Source organism: Stegodyphus dumicola, chromosome 9 (genome assembly GCF_044657685.1).
Source record: "Stegodyphus dumicola isolate Sdum_Otavi_A_Nest chromosome 9, ASM4465768v1".
Taxonomy (NCBI): Eukaryota; Metazoa; Arthropoda; class Arachnida; order Araneae; family Eresidae; genus Stegodyphus; species Stegodyphus dumicola.
The window spans coordinates 44,020,809-44,041,683 of NC_140776.1; the positions used below are offsets into that span (position 1 = coordinate 44,020,809).

Consider the following 20,875-nt stretch of genomic DNA (forward strand, 5'->3'; position numbering starts at 1 on the left):
GTCGAATTGGTATTGAAAAAAAGCAACGCTAATTCACTAATGCAAAACCTAAATTTGAATCATGATACAGTCATAAAAGGAACTCAACGATTCGCTTGCAACCCGTTGATTTTAATAGCAGAGAGAGAACAAATGAAGTTAATTATAAAAGAATATCATCAAACAAAAAGGACAGAAATGCAAACTGAACATCTATCAGTGAATGTGGGAATGTATAAAAATGCATTAAAATTATTCGAAGAATTTAAATACATTCGATTGCAACAGCTACCGAACCAAAAGGTTGCTTTAAACGTTCCTTCCGAACATGAAGTAAATTTCGGAAAAGGTCTGGCAGACATGTTAGGATTTAATGTCTTGCATTTTAAGGCTGGAAATTATATCAGTAATTATCCACTAGAGTTGGATGCTGGAATAACTGAAATATTTGTTTACACAGATTTAATACATCCACATCATGTTGGAGATTCTTACTTACCTCTTCTTCGAGTTATACCATATATGAATGAAAAGGAAGAACAAGTAGTAAAACACTATCATAAACCGCTTTATTTCCCGATCAGAAAGAATTTTGTTGACACAATTGAAATTGAATTAAAAACAAGTAGTGGTAATAATATAATATTTACTGGTGGAAAAACGTTTGTAGTGTTGTCCTTTAAAAAACGAAACACTCTATAAATTAAATAGTTTGAACACAATTTTGTCATTCTTTGTTTCCGAAACGAAACAACATGCATTTGAGCGCAAAAGAGTGCGAATTTTATTACTGTTCCCAGGTTGGTGGAGGAGGTCCCTACTTTCAAGGTATAGCACATCAACGAGGTTATGGAATTTTTGGAGATTTGAGGCGATATATTACTCCATTGGCATTAAAAGCTTCACGCTATTTAGGCAGGCATTTGCTACAAACTGGAAAAAATGTCCTTTCAGACGTCGCATCTGGTGCTTCTCTAAAAGACTCGGCGCGCTCTAGATTACGTGAGACAACAAAAAAAAATAAAAGATGATATTTTTAACAAATTAGAACATGGAAAGGGTATAAAAAGAAAGCGAAACAAAAAATCTACTCAGTCTACTAAAACAAAACGTCGAAAAACACAGCATAAAGATATTTTTCACGATGGAATCCATGTGCTTAAAAAGTGAACTGGATCTTTTTACATCTTCACCAACACAACTTGCCATTGAAGAATCCTCATTTTTAGAAATGCATCCTGTGGCCTCGCTGAATGATAAAACTCCGATAGAGTTTTATATAAGTGGAAATGGAGAGCATTATCTAGATTTGGCACATACTCTTATACATATACAGGCAAAGATTGTGAAAAAAAAACGGACACGATTTAACGGAAACAGATGATGTTGCTCCGATCAATTATTTCCTAAACACTATGTTTTCCGAGTGCAGTGTTTACCTCAATGATAGACAAATTTCTTCACAGGGAAATTACGCATATCGTTCAATCCTCGAAAGTCTTTTATTTTCTTCTAAATCTAGCCAAGAGAATATGTTAACATCCTCATTGTTTTATAAAGATACGGCATCACAACATAATGTATTTGGCAAAAATTCAACCAACTCAGGATACAAGAAGCGATACGAAATTTGTGCTAAAAGCAATTTAATGGATTTAATAGGACCTCTTCATTTTGATTTAGCTACTCAACCGAAGCTACTGATTAATGGTGTTAATGTGCGCATCAAATTAGAACAAAACAAAGACATTTTTTCTTTGATGTCCAAAGACGACGAATTTAAAACTGTGATTCATTCTGCAAAATTATACGTTCGTAAGGTAAACGTCTCACCTTCCGTTTTTCTGGCGCATGAAAAAGCGTTAGAAAGTGGCGTGATTAAAATGCCAATACGTCGAATAGAAGTTAAGACCTTTGCTCTATCATATGGACTACAATCGACAACAATAGCGAATGCATTTATTGGGCAGCTACCAACGCGCATCATTTTAGGTTTTTTATCAAATGAAGCATATAACGGGAATGTTTCAAAAAATCCTTTTCAATTTTCTCATTATAATTTAAATTATCTTTGTATATTAAATGGGAGTCAAATGATTCCTTCTAAGCCTCTCCAACCTGATTTTCAACAGGATTGTTATGCAACATGTTATATGAATCTTTTTACTGATTTAAACCGTTACCATAATTTTCAGAATATTAACATTAATTATGAGGAATATAAAAATGGATATACGCTTTATGTTTTTGATTTGACTCCTGATTATGCAGCAAGTGAATCACATACAAGCGTGAATAAAAATGGAAATATCGGAATCGATATAAAGTTTTCCCATAGTTTACCAGAGACAGTCACTTTATTGGCATTTGCAGAATATCGTAATGTCATAGAGATTGATAAATCTCGAAGTGTATTTACGGATTACTAAAAAAAAAAAAATATCTTGTGGCGAAAGGAGAAATGAATACGATAAGTTTGTGTAGATTAGCTTGTAGTGATTTAAAAATCAAGGAACATTTTGGCGGAGTATATGCATCGGATATTTTACCTAAAGTAAAAAATCAATTTAGAAGCTTTATAGTGAATTTAGATCCTCAAAATCTACCGGGCAGTCACTGGGTTGCTATTTATTTTAGAAACGATGAAGCGTATTATTTCGACAGCTATGGATTACCTCCATCAAATAAAAACATCCTGCGATTTTTGAATCAAAATTCTCAAAAAGTATTTTATAACAAGTTTTGCTTTCAGAATAATTTTTCTTCCTCGTGCGGTTACTTTACGCTTTATTTTTTATTATTCAAGAAATTATTTTTTATTATTCAGTATTCAAGAAATTTGACATTAAAGGATCTTAACAAAAGAAATACAAAAAGAAATGAAAAATTTATCAAACTATTCGTGAAGAAAAATTTTAAACTGAATAGATGTTGCCACCACACATTTCATTGGGGAAATCAACGTTGTACTGCGCTTATATATATGAGCAAAGCCATCAAACATTAGTTCATCGATGAAACATGGAACGTTACGGATATCTGTTGTTTGATTCCAATGGCACAGAATATTATTATGTGCATAATGTTTTATTTAAAGATATTACTAGCTGTATCAGGAATTCAATTGAAAATGAAATGATTGGAAAACGATGCTATTTTAAAATTTTGAACAATTCGGAAGTGATGAATCACATTCATGCTCATTCGAAAGCAAATGAATATGGATATTTACTACTACAACTCTCCTGCGATAAAATGTTATTGCATGACTCATCAATAAATTTGTTTAACAATTTATTTGACTGTGTGATGATGGGGAAACAAAATATACGCGGCGGTGAAGATGTTCCAGATACAGTTACTTGCACTAAAAAGAAGATTGGATACTTCATCATCCTTCCCGACGACGAAGTTATTCGGGAACTTCATTTGTAAACAATTATTATGTTAAAAAAAAACTATGTAATCTCTTTTTTTCTGCAATAAATAAAAAAAAGTATATTTAACAAAACATGTTTTTTACTCACTCTTATTTTATAATCACACAGACTAGATATTTTTTAAAAATATACAAATTATACTGTAAGTTTCATACCATATCTTTTTCCCTCTGTCTGGCATACTCACGTTAAAAAGCATCTGATATATATTTCGACAGATTGCTCTTCATCGTGAATATGCAAGCCCTTGAGGGGCTTGCCATTTTTTTTTATTTTTATTTATTTATTTATTTTTAATCGTAAAACTAGTTTACATGAAAAAAGTAACTATACAAATCAAAATACATAATAACAGAATATGAATAACATAAAATAACATGAAAAAACATAGCATTCAAAAATATACATACAAAAAAATTATTAAAAAAAACATATTGTGTGTAGCCTGTTTTTCACTGGAGTGGATAAAATCCATTGGCAAATATATTGATTAGTTCTTTCGTAGTGAGATTCTTTCTTTTACATGATGTAAGAAATTCGGGGTCGAATAATCGACGTGGAACAACATTTCGTTGTTTTTTATATTCTAAGTAGAGGAAAAAAAATACATGAAACAGTTTTTTTCAATTTTCTTGAAATGACTGCTGTTTATATAAAAATAATTACATATTAAAAAGTGTTTTCTATACATTCATCTTCTAAAAGCAGATTTTTATGATGACCATAGCAATTGGCATTTATGCCGTCTGCTTTTAAGAACTTCTTGTCGTAAAATGGCGACAATCCTACTTTGTTTTGAAGAACAGTGCATATATCATGCTTTTTGGAAGTAATTGTATATTGATACTGTCTCATTAATGTTTCATCGTACAAAATCTTTTTATATGACTCAGTGGTCAGATCTGCGACACTAGCTTTTTTAATTCCTTTTAACTTTTTTTTACATGTATTTCCGAAAGAGAATGCATACATTTTGCACTTTAACCCCACAAATTCTTTGATGGGTAAATTGTTTTCATTTTTCAAAAACCCTAATTTGCCTTTATTATTTATACTGTACATTAAATGATGTTTTTCGAAATTACTACAATCTAAAATTTCATTGAAATACTTTTTCATGTCATTAAAAATATCGTGAGTTTCAATATTCATATATAATGAGTCAGTATCAGTATAAATCAATTCGCATTTATCATTGTACACGCTCTTAAAATACTTATAATATAAATTATACATATGCAATTTCGACAATTCTAACACAGTGAAACCCACATAAATTGGTTTATCTAAACACAAATTTTGTTTTTTCATTTTATATAATGATAAATTTTCATTTATCACTTCAAAATAATCCAGTAAGGGACTTTGCAAGTATTTTTTGCTCTGAATTTCATTTAAGGCCGCTTTAACATTAACACGCTTTCTTACGTTTTGACATGTTTTGCCATAAAAACTATTATTCATTTTTTTAAAGAAAGATTTTTCAAAATCATTTTCGGATGCCGTTCTTTTATCGTTATTAAAAGCTATATAGCTTTCTAACCATTTGCATTGGGAAAAAGCCAAAATCTTATGTATCTTTTGTAGAACAAGTCCTTGTTCAAGATAAAATTTTAAGTTTAAATAATGACATATATAATTTTTCTTTTCGAAAAAATTCGGTGTCAATTTTTTGTAGGGTAAAACACTTTTCATGTTTAATTTGTCGCACATCTTTTTCGCATATGGAGACAACATGTCATATGTTATTGTTAAATGTTCTGGGGCCAACGGAAAATCATTGTGGATATCATGCAATTCAGGTGGATATAGGAGATCTACCTCTAAAATATATCCAACGCTTGAATTAGGATCGATGTTCAAAATATCGAAATGTCGTACTTGGTCAGTCGTCAACCATGTGAAATGTCCATATGGTAGCGACTGACTCATGACATATCCATACAAATTGTTAGCATCAAGTGCTAAAATATAATTATGGGGTTTGTATGGGTCATAATCTGAAGTATACGGATTATTAGCCACTACATGTCGCTTGCCTAATAAACAAATCCCCCCACGCATTTGTGATTCTATCCACATGTAATCGTTGGCATTGCTGAATAGCTGTAATTCTACTTTTGTATATTTCAATCCCGCATTCCATGTGAGATCCGCTCCTGTCACGAAATGGAGGGGATCCAAATTATAGTACGTCATGGACATTCGGCGAAAGGCCGAAAATATTTCGGCTAGTAGAACAGTATCAACATTTTGATAAAGCTCTAAATAATCTCCTATTGTTTCACAGTGAAATGTTTTGTACACGAGTTGTGCATGTTCATATTCATCATCTGTTATATGGTTATATGTTAAAATATTAAAAAAAAGCACTTTTATCTGGTACGCAGGTTTCCTTTAAAACCGCTTCTGAATCCAGATAACTGTATGGGAATACTCCTTTCCTCAGCAGTAAAAATCTGTTTGTTTCATCTTTGAAAAAACTATTAAAAATCTCGAATTGGTGTTCGGACTTTTTTAAGTTCTCAACTAATGTATCTAGCGAAGCGTCTAAAAATTGATAAGAATCCAAAAATTTGATTTCGTCTAGAGTAAACATAGTAAATTTTTCCAAATTTACTGGTGTGATATTAATGCATTTGAAAACATCTTTCGGCATATTTCGTAAAATTAAATGGGAATCGTAATTACGCGCATTATGTATTACCACTGGAATAAAATATGTAGATCTATAATTTAGATTGCATGTCTGGTGTGCTAATCCGCGTATATGTCCATCGCTCCAGTGGCAGTGATCTCGAACGCGTATCTCGTTTGGTAAAAATTGCTTTTGACATATGTGACAACAGTTTCTGTCATAAGTTTCAGAGCTTTCCAACATCGGTAGAATCCTTTTCATTTTCTGTAACAATTTATGTGATAGGTATTTCAAAGTTCTTAGAAAGTTATTAATGACATTATTTCCGGAGTAGTATTCCGTAAATATTATTTCATCGTTAATGTTTGTGACAAGAATTGCATAGCTGATAGGTTCGTGGTGTTCTACTGCTACTGAAAAACTATGAAACTCAGACGGAAAAGCTGAAGAAACTTTTCTAGTGAGAGACTCGAAATCCGCAAAAATGCAAAAAGGAAGATATAATTGTTTAGACAAGTCAGTGAATTTAACTACTAAATTTTGAGGGATGCTTACTTTCTGAGGTTCTTTGCCTTCGCACAATTTTATGTGGGTTTCTAAACTGCATTTTCGCTGAAACCCTAACAAACAGTTTTTACAATAGTGATGAATACCTTTACGAACATTTAATAATCTATTTAAGTTTGTGATTAAAAAAAATGATTTTCAAAAAAAAAAGTAAATCAATTTCTTTCATTAAGTCGATATTTTTTGTTTGCTTATACTTAAAGGAAAGATTTCATTTTCTTCAAACGCAAATACATTAATTTTTAAATCATTTAACTTTTCAAATTTTTGAATTCCACTTAAGGAAATCGGAAATTTTATCCCGCTAATTTTAAGACATCTCAAATATTTTTTATAATAATTTAACGTGTTTTTATTCTGTTTCCTTGGATATAGTTTTGCGATAACAGAATACAAAAAGCATTTATTATCATAACAATTAATGTTTAAAACCGCTTTTTTGTTTCTAATTTTTGCTGGCAATTCTATGTGTTTACATCCGCCTCTTATTTCTTTAAATTGCCTACTTGAATGTCGATATAGTTCAGACGCTTTATTGTCCATCCACTACCGTTTCTAATAAAGTTATCAATGCCTAGAAATATTTTTCGAAATGCATTGTCAATCGCTATCAATATCTGTCCTCGTGTTAGGATTCGTTCACATTTGGAGCAAAAATAGAAACTTTTTTCTGTTTCTTCGTCTCCATCGCCTTTCTTAAATAATATGCTTAAGCATATAAGTATTCTTAACCTAAGAATATTACTACTACTTATTAATGAAAAAATTATTTGTCGACTGTCCTGATATAGTAGATGAGGATCTCTGTAATTGTTGCAAATAGCTCTATACGAACGCACAAAGCCGCGATGGGCATTTCTGTGCACATTAAAATTTAGCATACTGATTTTAGAAACTATTATTTTGGATTGTTACAAAAAAAAAAGGTTGTGCTGAACAAAACAACCTCATATGATTTTCTTAAATTACTTCAAATTGATATATTCATTTTTTTTTGAATAATTTTAAACAAAATGTACTTTACAAATGCTACACAATTAAAAAAAAAGTAGTCAATGTTAAATATATAACACATTCATTTATACATAATAACACACTGATTTCAAAAAAAGAAAAATGAAAAAAAAATAAAAATAAAAATAATACAATTAAATTAAAAAAAACAAGCGTTTTTTTAAACCACTCGATTGCGTTTAATGTGATTGATCATGTGCTCGCAGGCCTGTTTCAAGGTATCCAACATTTCAAGGGGGATGTTAAACCGATTTTTGATGTCGTTATTGGAGGTCTGTCTGGATAAGCCGATGTAATGAGATCCACGGAACTCCTTGAGTTCCATGACAAGATTACGACCAAGATGTATTGAGTACAATGGGAAGAGGGTTTTTTCTCTTCGCTTGCTAAATCTAAATCGAAGCTCTTTGCTTTTTTACGGTGGGGATTATTCAATTCCACATCTTCGTCGTCAAGCAAGTTAATGTGTCTTTTCACTTTGCAGTCTAAAAAAATAATTTAAAACTACACATACTATGAACGAAATTCTAGGGAGCAGAAAAAAATAGTTTTTTTGAAAAACATAGCGCAAAGCATAAAAATAAAAAAATGTCTTACCATTGCTCGTCGAAGCTGAACTTTCCATTCTGTCAGGAACTGCAAATCAAACGAGTGGAGGAATATGTTTTTCATTGCGAATTTTTCTCTTTAAATACGCTATTCGTGTCCTAATTTCCCTCATCGCCTCTCCAGTACATTTATATGCTTACTTTTTTCTCCCCTCAATATTATTTCTATTACCAAGAAAAAGGAGTTGCTAAACTTTATTCAGTGACCCACATTTTTTTTTTCGCATTCGACCCAATAGATTGACCTCCGCGCTAAAACTAACTGCTTTCGTTTTCCATACTTGAGGTTTCCCCTCTCCCTCTTTGCGACCTCCATTCGCGTTTCCTCTATGCAGCTTCGATGGCACATTCAAAGAAGGAAGAAGGGAAAAAAACAACCCTCGTTTCCACATCTTTTTATGTTTCCCGTCCTCGGAATACTCATCTGTTTTGATAACGTGTGCGCTCCCCTGCAATCTTTAATTTCTCTAGGAAAAAAAAACGTGCGTCCTCCTTTTTTATTATTTTTAAAGTTTTTTTTTTACTCTTTTTCCATAAGTAAAATAAATCATGTCATATGTCAATCACAAATTAAGAACTGTTCCTTCCTGTAATCTAAATTCTCTCGAGTTTTTTTTTCTCTCATTCTTTTTTAAATCTTTTTCCTTCCTCCTTTTAAAAACGTTTTCTGTTCTTTTCCGAAAGTAAAAAAAATACCATATATCATTCTGTCATTATACTCATATAGACTTAATAAAGAACCACACCAATCTAGTTGTCATCCTTTTAACAAAAAACATCCTGTAATCTAAATTCGTTCGGACGTGTGTTCTCATTTTTTTTCCTCTAGTTCTAAAATGGATTTTTCCTCCTTCCTTTTTCCAAGGGAAGCGAATAATTATTATCACATAGCGTCTCATCATTATATATATAAACGTGTCAACTCGATACCGAATTAAAACAATGTATATACACCAAAACATCATAAAAGCATATCTTTCGTTTCAGAAAAGTAGGAATCACAGAAAAAAATATATATGACATGACTAAACATTTCAAAATCATAATAATCTGAAAATTATTACATATTTTAACTCATCTCCGACAACAACTCCCCAACACACATCTACATATCCTCCGATTCCTAACACACCTTCGACATCTCCACCCCCCTGATGTTTGTTTCCGTTCAAAACTCATATGTACTAACAATACAACCGTTTTACATACTTAAAAAAATTTTTTTTTTACTTCTCCCATCATAAAAAGCATATCTTTCGTTTCAGAAAAGTAGGAATCACAGAAAAAAAATATATGACATGACTAAACATTTCAAAATCATAATAATCTGAAATTATTACATATTTTAACTCAGCTCCGACAACAACTCCACAACATCAAGTTTCCTTACACACCATCGACTCCATAACCACCATCGCCACCATAGCCACTAAAGAGAGTAAAACCACCATCGCCACCATAGCCACTAAAGAGAGTAAAACCATTATCGCCACCATAGCCACTAAAGAGGCGATCGCCACCATCGCCACTAAAGAGAGTAAAATTCTATCCAGAGTCAATCAGATATATACTACTGGCCGCACCAAACGTATATAAATATATTTATATATATATATCCACTTTATTACCCGGCTCAGTGATCTCAGTTTCTTTACTCTTATATGTTTGTAAATTGTACATTTTTTGCTTTAAAAATGATTGAATTATGTTGTTTTTATCTTCCGGTCAAGGATTTTATGCCTTTAGTAAATCTGTGTGCAATATTTTTAGAATTATCAGCAAATTTAAAGTTGTTTAATTGCCGCTAAGCCTGTTTTTAATGGCGGCCATTCATGTTTACATTTGAAACACGAGACTAGTGCATTTGTTGCCAATCTTGAGAAACTTAGCTTCACAACAACAAACATAACGCCTTCATTTATTATTGCGAATTAAATCCTGCTTAATTCTTTCTGGAATTTTTTCGAGGAAATAAGCGTTTGAGATTTACTTCGTAATTTTTAATATAGATATTTTGAGTTTTTATGTATTTCCTCCTCCTCGCGAAGTGAGAACTGAATTAATTAAATGAGAAATACTCAATCGTCTGTGAAAAACTGTTTCTTTTTTGTTTTGTTTGCTTAATTTCTTTTATACATAGTTCTAGCTTTATTATAGTATTTGAATAGAACATGTGGCAACGATTAGATAATTCTTTAAATGATATACATTTTGTGCATTCTGAGTTATAGTAAGAATGAAATATAATACTGTTAAGGAAACCTAGCGCCAGAGTGTCGCTATGGTAACAAAGTGGTATGGTAACAAAGAGCCGGGTAAACAAAGTGGATTTTAAAGAATGCATTTATTCTATTGTGGTTTATGCGCTGTCGGCGAAGTAGGTTTAATTCAATCTAATAAGTTTAAATAAAATGCAAGAAAAAATGCGTATAATTTAATATTCCGTATAAGGAAGTCATGTGGTGTACACATCAGATTTTTTATATATACTTTAACAAAAGGAAATGTGTTCCTTCTTTTAATATATATAAGAAAAGGAATCCATTTTCCTTTCTAAACTTTTCAAAGTCGCCTACGCTTTAAAAATGATAAACTACGCTAAGGTAGTAACCCCCCCCCTTTAAAAAAAAAGATTCAGTACAACACTTAAACAGTTCACGTACGTAGAATCCGTTCTTTTCGATTGGGTTCAAATGACGGATCCGACAACTCAATGCGCATGCGTGATTAATGTCGGTGCGAATAGCATCGGCCAAGTCAATATCGCGAAAGCTTTTGACAGGGTATGGCATGGAGGCCCTATTTACAAACTAATCACTCTCAATTTTCCAGATCATTTTATTCGCTTAATAGCCTCTTTTCTCAGCAACAGAGCATTCAAAATCAAAATCGGTACTGCTTACTCTACCACCAGAGTAATCAATGCTGGTGTCCCACAGGGGTCGGCACTTTCCCCGTACCTTTTTAATATTTATACACAAGACATCCCTAAAAGACCCTTCTGTTCATCTTGCACTCTTTGCCGTTGACAGCGCCATACTTACTAAAGCCTGCACAATTATCGCCGTAAGAAACCAACTCCAAAGCTATCTCACAAAACTGGAAAAATGGCTTACCCTTTGGAGGATTAAAACTAACACTGATAAAACTAAGGCAATAATTTTCCGTAAAGGAAACATGAAATACTATCCTCCACCCCCTGAAATATTTGACGAAGAAATAGACTGGATTAATGAAACCAAATACCTTTGTGTCATCCTTGACAAAAACTTACCTTCAGAACCCACTTCCGGTCCGTAGTACAAAAATTTAAAATCACCACAGCTACTATGCGACCTCTTCTTGGTAGAAAAAGCAACTTATCTACTACAAACAAATTAATTCTTCATCGCTCCATACTGCGCCCAGCCCTCCTTTATGCAGCACCGATCTGGGGACATGCAGCTAAAACCAATATTAAAAAATTACAAATTCTATAAAATAAAATTGTACGAGAAATTATCAATGCTCCTTGGTATATTCAAAACATCTATATTCACAGAGACCTTCGAATCGAACTTATTCAAGAGTATATTAAACGATTAGCGGTCAACTTCTTTTATTCAGTACAAACCCACAGTAATAGCCTTATTAGCACTCTCAGACACTCCCCGCATCCCAGAGAAAATCATCGTTACCCACATAAGAATCACAACCTTAATTGACTCATTCACGCTAAACTAACTCTGCAGTTTACCACCCGCAGCTACATCTTATAACGACACTGAACTTGCCACCCCCCTTTTTTCGCCGCCGCTAGAGCGGACCTCACTCTCTTTTTTCCGCCTCCCGCACTCCTTTCACCCTACTCTTTCTCCCCCCACCCGATCCTTATCAGAAGTCGAGTAAAAAGATGTTTTACATCTTGACAGTCGAGAAAAAAATACGATCTCTGTGTGTGTGTAAAAGTTAAATAGCAGCTGCCGAAAAAAAATGTCTAATCTTCCGATTTGTGAAAGGATTGAAAACGATATCTTGAGACTTGCTGATTATCGAACAATCACTGTTTCTCTTGTTCCGTTTCGACAATGTCCAGACTAAGGCCTTACAGCTTATATTTAAAACTAATTCAATCTGCCATAAATACAAGTATCTTCACAAAATTGACAAATTCACAAATTCGCAAATTGAACTATTTAAAAGATACAAGAGAGAAGAAACGCATTTTTAATTTATATACTGAACTGAATGCAGCTTTTATTGGTTTCCGATTCTAGTGCGTTAATCCAGAGGCTGGATGTTATAAACGCGCAAAATATTAATTTTAGACTATTCATATTCCATAGCAATGTTCTGGATTATTAATTTATTCAAGGGAGAGAATTAAATGAATCGAAATAATGACGGACTCCTTAGACAAGGACTCCGTATTTACTGGAAATTATGACAAATACTTGCGGTTAATTATGATATATTACTCTCGCCTAACTTCGAAAGAAGTTTGCTATCAGCAGCAATAAAACATCTAATTTCCTTTATTAAAAGTAAATATTTTTTAAGGCCTACTAACGTTGGATTTCGAATATCAACATACAGTGAAGTGCCGATTTTTTGTTTGAATTCACAACTTGAAGTAAAATGACAATATAATTTTAATCAGTGTATGTCAGTTGCCTTTTTCGGTTATGAAAACTCTTATTGTAGTGCTCTTTTCGTAGCTCAACGGTTAGCCAATTTAAAATTTTGGAATATACTGCGGAGATCATTAAAATTATTCTCGATTTCGATTCACATGCAAAGTATGCAATGAGAATTCATAGAACTACATTACGATGCCGTTATTTCGTCGAAAAGCAGGTAAGTTTATTCTGTGTGTGAGTACACGTTTAATTATATTTAAAATAAGGGAGATGTTCCCCTGTTTTCCTCTAATTCCATGAATATAAAAATTTTTAAAGCTTATTGTCATTACTTCATTTACATATACCGAAAAATTTAATGAAAATAAGATGTGTTCACAGTAATGGTTGTTCGTTTTATGTGTGAATTAGAAGGCTCATTTACTAATTTTTTAAACGACTTTTAATAGATTAATCCATATTACAGTTTCTCTTCTTATACCCAGACAAAACATTACAGTCTTATAGTTGTGGTAATATTTTTAAAAAAAAGTTCCTGTGGTAATTAAAAGCAAGCGGTTGTAAGAACAAATACAGTCTACAAGTAAAGTCTACAAATACAATCAGAACGAATACAGAAACGTAACATATACTTCAAAGTCATTTTTGAAAATAATTTGGAAAACTTTCATTGCTTAAAATTGATATTATAAAACTTGTTTGGCTTAAACCTAGGATACGGTACACACGGGATTTGGCAAAGATTTTGAAGTGTGCGTTTATCGAGTCTTCCTTTTATTCTAAACATATTTTCCCCAGAAGAAAATATTACACTTTTAAAAAAAATATACGACTTAAAAACTCGTATATATTTTTTTTAAAGTGCAAAAATTATGTTATAAAAGTCTTCACAGACAACTGAGATCAAACAAAATCATCTACAATAAACACAGTATTTAAATTTATGGTGTGTTTTCTGTCAGAGTAATAAATGTCATCTAAAAAATTTTCAGTTTTTCAATGAAATTTTCAAAGAATGTTTTCTATTTATATGCTGTTATCAAGGTTACATCATGAAGGCATATGTTATGAGACATTCACAGATTCCTTTTTTGTGACTAGGAAAGGAGAAATCTGTTAAAAAAATTACTGAAATGATTAATGTGAAGCATTTCATAGTTTCTATATAATGAAACAATAAAATGATTAATGGGAATCATTTAATAGTTTTTCTGTATAATCAAACAATATTCAAAAACCTCACAGAATTCAAAATGATAGTAAATTTCAAAGACCATTAAGCTGTTCTATTGTATATAAAGTTCATTATAAAAATTAAAATATATGAATGCTTAGGGCTCCTATTGCAGCAAAACAAAACATTGGATGGGTGACACAGAAATAGTTCTACAGAGGGTGGAAGACTTCAAATTTTCTTTCTAAAAATTCTATGAGAAATAAGAAATCTGTCTAAAAAAGTTAACATTTACTGATTAAAGATAATTTTGCATCTTTGATGAAAATAATGAGTTGAAATTATGAGGATAAAAAAAAAAAAAAAAATAGTGGTTGAAGATGTTTATAACATAGTGAATGCAAAACAGCTCCAATAGCCATGTCTGAGGTGTCAACCATTAATGACAACTGCTAAACCAGGGGCATGGGAACCAAGTGCACTGCATTTAGGTTAGTTTTACTTTTTTCAAAGGCCATAGTTGTTTCTGCTGTCTAGAGAGTAGGAGGTTTATTGTTTTTTCTAGAATCTTCAAAAGATAATAAAGTGTTGCTTGGGTAGTTGTGGCCTTAGGAAAAAATCGTCGATCAAAATTCATCATTGCCAAAAATCTCTTTAGTTTGGTCATTGTTACAGGTTTAGGTAAGTTAGAAATTATTGAAATTTTTTTCAGAAAGAGGCCGAAAAAAAGGAAACCTTGGTTGTTCAACTACCACAAGGCGTAATTGAACAACCAAGAAATGATACTGACGACTTTCCCAAAACACATTTAGCAGGTTTCAGTTTTAACTCGTATTTCTTCAGTCCATCAAAAATCAAATATTTTTTTCAAAAAATATCTGTGTACAATCTTGAATCAATGAGGTGCAGGTTAGCGGTCAGGAATAGTTACAGCATTCGGGTGAAGAACATCATCACCACAGGGATGCTAGTCTAAAGTGACCACATTTTCATTGAGACAAAGCAGGACAAATGGAATGAAACAAGAATTATAATTTAGTTATGAAAGCAGACCAATAATTCAAAAAAATGTATTTTATTATATGCATTCATATACTTGTCTATAAATATACAAAAATATATTTATTATTAACTAGTGGTAACTATAAAAATATTTGTAAAAACAATAATTTGAATACAGTCAAAAGTCTTTAATCCGTACTCGTCGGGACTTCGATTCCGGATTATCGGTTATTCCGGATTATAGATCATCAGTTTAAATCTGGCAAGATGGCATGCAGAAATTATAAAATTAAAAATATGAAACCATAATTTATGAAATAAAGAGCAATTATGATCTGAAGGGTATCAAAATTTACCAAAAAAAAAAGCTTAATATTTATTTATTTACTTTATTAAACATTTCTTTCAACGCTCGCATGCATAAAGCATACATTACGCATAGTCGAAATTAGAAAATTGCAACCAGAAAACTATTTGATGTGTATTTGTGATATTTATAATGACGAGGAATTTGATTTAAGTCAATCCAAAACGGAGTACATCGAGATGAAGTACTACATTTAGTAAGGAATTGTAAGCCGAATAAAATAAAAAAATCTGCTCTGAAGATAAGGATAGTGCTGACAGATCAACCTCCAGTTCATTGTGCGCCGCATCGTCTCCCTCCCCGGCCGAGCAGCGTGAAATTGATAAACATATTTCGGAATGGTTAGAGAAACAAAGGATATGCCTTTATTCATTTTTGGCAACAATTCCACTTTTTGTTTGATGGACATCGAAACATGCTTTCGCTTTGTAGATCCTTTGGCAGCTCCAGCATCGGAAATTCTATTTGACATAATCGAAAGTTCAAGCTTACTTTTATCAAATTGCTCTAAAATTCTGCAAGAAATAATAAGTCGGATCCAATTCAAAGATTTAAGGAACAACGTAATCTGCAACATTAACTGAAATAGATAATTAGATAATTTTAGCTTATACCGTCCGTTATACATTAAACGCGCATGAGTAAACGTATTGTGCTCATGTGCACAGGCATATGCACAGCTGTAAAGGTCTTACGCGCATGCGCAGAAATTTTGTAGCTTTGAGGTCCGGATTATAGTTCATTCCGGATTATGGGAGACCCTCGTACCACCTGGAAGGTGGTACGAATACCTCAATCATGTATGGTAATGTTAGAGGTGTCGGTCTAGCCTCTATCTCTACCTGTACCTATCCATTTTAACTAGACCTCTCATATAAGCAAACTGCCATTGTCAAATAACTGGAGTTATTAATTCAGAAAATAAGCCAGAAATGATCATCTGATTGTTAAGAAAATGTTGCATTCAGAGTGTCATAGATGGAGCTGAAAATGATGTCATTTTACTAGACTGGTGACAATGTTAATATTAAAATAGAGGAGGTTGACATTCACCCAGATTTGAACGTAGAGGAGAGAGACTTCCAGACGCTTCTAAAAAATTCGAAGTCGCATTCTGCTGCTGAGAAATTAAATTAATATATATTAGGATTTAAAAATAAATTTTTTTTTCAAAGAATTCCGTTGTTATTTTTTGTTATTCCTTATTCTGATTTAATTATTTGTAAATTATTTTGAAGTTTTATTTATGTAAGCTGACTGTAAAACTTAAGTAGCAAAAAATTTGCTTATACTCAGGGGGATACGTAGAGTAACCTTTTTTTGCTGTATTTTTCTAATTTGTATTCCTATCCAAAATATTACAATAAAACAGAAATTAGAACAAAAGTAAATGATTGATATTTTATAAAAAATCTCTAGGCACAAGGTCTTGAAAAAATTTTTTTAGTTTACTTTTAGTTTATATAGGAGATTTTTAATACAATATTATTGTATTTTATTTCTAGAAGATGTAAGAAAAACCATTCAAGTGTTAGCGATAGAGATTTATAATTATATTTTGCATTTTACTCTAATAAAAATACCATAACTGTTTAAAATGTATTTTTGATGTAAATGTATCTAGATGATGTTTTGCATCATTTATTAATTTTTTATATTAATGTGGTTTTGTATGTAAATGTATCTAGATGATACTTTGCATCTTATGCATTTTGCTCTGATACAAAATACCACAACTGTATAAAATGTACTTTTTTTTTTTTTTTTTTCAGAAACACCATTGCCAAGGACTAGTTCCATATCAATTTATGGGCAAGGACGAGCTCAAGCTTTACAGAAAGCTAAGAATTCTGACAAGCATTCTAATGCTGGGTCCTTTTCAAGTTTTGATCTAGATGACAGACCATATCCATTGGCATTTGGTATGATTAAATAATATGTTAAATAGACACAAAGTATATAATATTTTATATTTATTAAACTGTCATGGATAAGAGTGGAAATATGCAGTTTATAAATGAGGTGAAATATTAGAGCAGAGGTGTATTCATTATTTTTCAGCATAGTATGATTATATGCCACATTCTCTGATTGACTTGTGAGTATGTTACTCCCAGAATTCATAAAATACTTTGTTGTGTTATGATTCCCGGTTAGTTCAGATTTAATACATTGCTCATTTTATTGCAGCTGATCATTCGCTGAAGCTTATTATTCGCTGCAGCTTATTATTTTTAATTTGCAATTTAATTTCATGTCCAAAATAAATGATGTATTTACAACTTTTATGTACAGTCAAAAGTCGTTAATCCGGACTCATTGGGACTTTGGCGATTACGGATTATCAATTTTTCCGGATTATAGATCATCAGTTTAAATCTGGTAAGATGGAAAATGCAGAATTGAAAAAATTGCAGAAATTACAAAATTAAAAATATGAAACCATAATTTATGAAATAAAGAACAATTATGATCTAAAAGGTATCAAAATTTACAAAAAGAAAAAGCTTAGTATTTATTTGTTTACTTTATTAAACATTTCTTTCAGTGTAAGTTGTTTAAGTTGCTTCGTTTCATGTGATAATACTTCCTCTTTAATTCTATTAAACAGATATAATTTCTTGTTTAGTTACAAAGTTCCGCTGTTCAAGTTCTATAATTGCTGTGTCAAGAATACTGACTAATTTGTCAATCGAAATTTTTTCGTTTTCAATAACCTCTGTTACTTTCTTCACTATCGGAAGTGAATTATGATGACGAGGAACTTCTTTTAAATCATATCAAAGACGGAGTACATCGAGATGAAATGCTACATTTAGTAAGGAATTATAAGCCAAATAAAATAAAAACATCTGCCCTGAAGATAAGGATAGTGCTGACAGATCAACTTCCAATTCATTGCGTGCCGCGGCATTCCCCTCGCCGAGCAGTGTGAAATTGATAAACAGATTTCGGATTTCGAAACATACTTTCGGTTTAGATCCTTTACGTATTAGCAAATATATATTGGAAATTCTATTTGATATAATCGAAAGTTCAAGCTTACTTTTATAAAATTGCTCTAATAGTCAGCAAAAAATAATAAGCCGAATCCAATTTGAAGATTAAGGAACAACGCAATCTGCAACATTAACTTAATTAGATAATTTTAGCTTAGCTTATACCGTCCGTTATACATTAAACGTGCATGCATAAACGTTTTATGCGCACGCACACATGCATATTCGCAGCCGTAAAGGTCTTACGCGCACACATAAACACCTATGCGCATGCGTCAACGCGACGCATGCGCAGAAAGTTTGTAGCTTTGAGATCCGGATTATGGGTGTCCGAATTAACGACTTTTGACTGTATTTAATTCAATATCTTTATTATATACAAGAGAAATATGTATTTTATAAATTTATCTTTATAGTTGTATTATGAAACCAAGGTAAGATGAATTTCAAAATTCTTTTAATATTTTAATAATAATTTTTAATTAATTTAAAAAAAAAATTTGGAGTTGCGCATTTAATATGTTTTTAAGGTAATAATTATAAATACTATAATTAACAGCATATATCCATAATCATGTTACATAATTTTATTATTAATAAAATTCATAATATAATTATTCTTTATATTAAGATAACTGCCATTAGCATAATACATTCGTCACGTAATAATTCCTATATACTTGTAGATGCTGTAATAGGTAGAACAGTATAGCCATAGGAGTCGTAATGGGCACCCTCCTGTAATTTGAGCTGGCTACGCCCATGAGAAACCTTTGAAATTATGATTGAACATTACTTCTGAAATATAAAAGATCAAGGAACATCTTTTATTCTGAAAAATAGTAGTTTTATATTTTAACTGTCAAGCATATCATTATGCATATGTTCATTTAAAAGAACTTTAGTTACATACTTGGTAAAGTGGTCACCATTTAAACCTTGATTTTTTTTTTTTTTTTTTTTTTTTTTTTTTTTTTTTTTTTTTTTTTTTTTTTTCAAATTTGCATGATATGGATTAGATTATTAGAGTTGCCAATTTTGATGACTTAGCAGAATAGACACTTTAACAAGGAAATGCCAAACTTTGGATTTTGCTAACTGGTGATATTATTTGATATTTCATTCCTCTATTTACACAAAAGCTGTAAGGGAAACGGAGAGGAAAGATGATCAGATTAGCAGCCATTAGGTAGATCAGTGGTTGGTAATCCTCTGCAGGGGAAGGGCCAAACACCTATGCAATGCCTATGCAAGAGGAGAGCCGTGTTATTAAATGTAATGGAAATATGCTTACAGAAGGCTAAGCTATTTAGAAGTCTAAATAAAACAAGGGAACTGATGTAACATTTAAACATAAGCAACAACAACAAATCAAAATCCTTGCTACAAAATACAAACAGTTTGAACAGGCAAATTATTTATTGAGACATTTGTTTCTTCTTATTATGTGATAACTTTGCATCAGGTGAAATATTTGTTGATAGGAGCAAAATATGGTCCAGGTGGCCGTCACTCAACCTTGTTCTTAATTGACTTTCAGCATATTTCACTTTTGTTCACAAGCATATGTATTTCAAAATAATTGAGTCATCAGTTTTACGTTAGTCATGATTTTTTTACATTTTCCGCTTGGCAATACATACTTTTTTTACAAATCTGCCAAGGATTGCAAATGAAGTTTTGATTTCAGAAATCCATTGCGTTGTAAATCAGTTAGCTCCAACTGCCATTCTGTTTCATAAGGAGTACCAGAATCTTTAATAGAGCTCATAAAAGTGTGTGGTACTATATCTCTCTTGTGATTTTAGAGATTTGAAAAATGAGAAGCATTTTCTTTTTGAAGTTGTGATTCCCGTAGTCAAAGTTTTCTTCCCAAAGCAGTAATTTGACTAAGCATCTGAAGGACAAACTTTCTTTCTTTGAAATTCAGGATTCAAAGTGCTCGTGTAAGTCATGATGTCTTTTTAAATCAAACTTCATAATTCAGTTTGGATCCTGAAGGTAAGAAGTATCTTGATCTTTATTTGAAGATCTTTGAGTATACCATTGTTTATTTATCTTTCTTTATGGGGAACAAATGTGGGTATGGCTAATTTATGGTTATCTTATTTTAAAATATTCTATAAAGCACCAATCCATTAACATAAAATAGAAATAGTCACTATAATTTAAAATTATTGAATTTTATGTAGTATATGCATAACTAAAAATTGCACCAAGTAATCAATAATCCTATGAACAATCATGAAAGACTGTGCAGTAAAGATTGCTTTCCATCTGCTCATTAAGCTACGTATATCACATATCATTAGCACGAATGAAAACTAAGAACAATGTAAAAACTTTGAAATCCTTTTACATTTGTAATATTTTGTACAAGTACTTGAAGTGTTACAAATTTTGTTCAGTATTGCTAGAATATATAGTTAAAGTTGTGAATTGATATTAAATGCAATAAATTTTAATTT

General features: G+C 31.6%; 2 protein-coding genes across 3 annotated transcripts in view; both read left to right on the top strand.

Moving 5' to 3' along the window:
• Nucleotides 1-1,511: 1,511 nt before the first annotated feature.
• Nucleotides 1,512-2,408, top strand: LOC118192043 (uncharacterized protein F54H12.2-like). Its single transcript, XM_035362928.2, has one exon. The coding sequence runs from the start codon at nucleotides 1,512-1,514 to the stop codon at nucleotides 2,406-2,408; it is 897 nt and encodes a 298-aa protein (XP_035218819.2).
• A 10,352-nt stretch (nucleotides 2,409-12,760) lies between these two features.
• Nucleotides 12,761-20,875, top strand: part of pkaap (A-kinase anchoring protein pkaap) — an 81,543-nt gene continuing 73,428 nt past the window's right edge. For both annotated transcript variants that reach the window (XM_035362929.2, XM_035362930.2), the window contains exons 1-2: nucleotides 12,761-13,082; nucleotides 17,181-17,330. In XM_035362929.2, the coding sequence (XP_035218820.1) occupies nucleotides 13,058-13,082; nucleotides 17,181-17,330 (175 nt within the window). In that variant the 5' untranslated portion in view covers nucleotides 12,761-13,057. The remainder of the gene's footprint in view (nucleotides 13,083-17,180; nucleotides 17,331-20,875) is intronic.

What these genes read in the sequence shown, in the direction of transcription:
- LOC118192043 (XM_035362928.2), top strand. Translation starts at nt 1,512, where the DNA reads ATGTTAACATCCTCATTGTTTTATAAAGATACGGCATCACAACATAAT.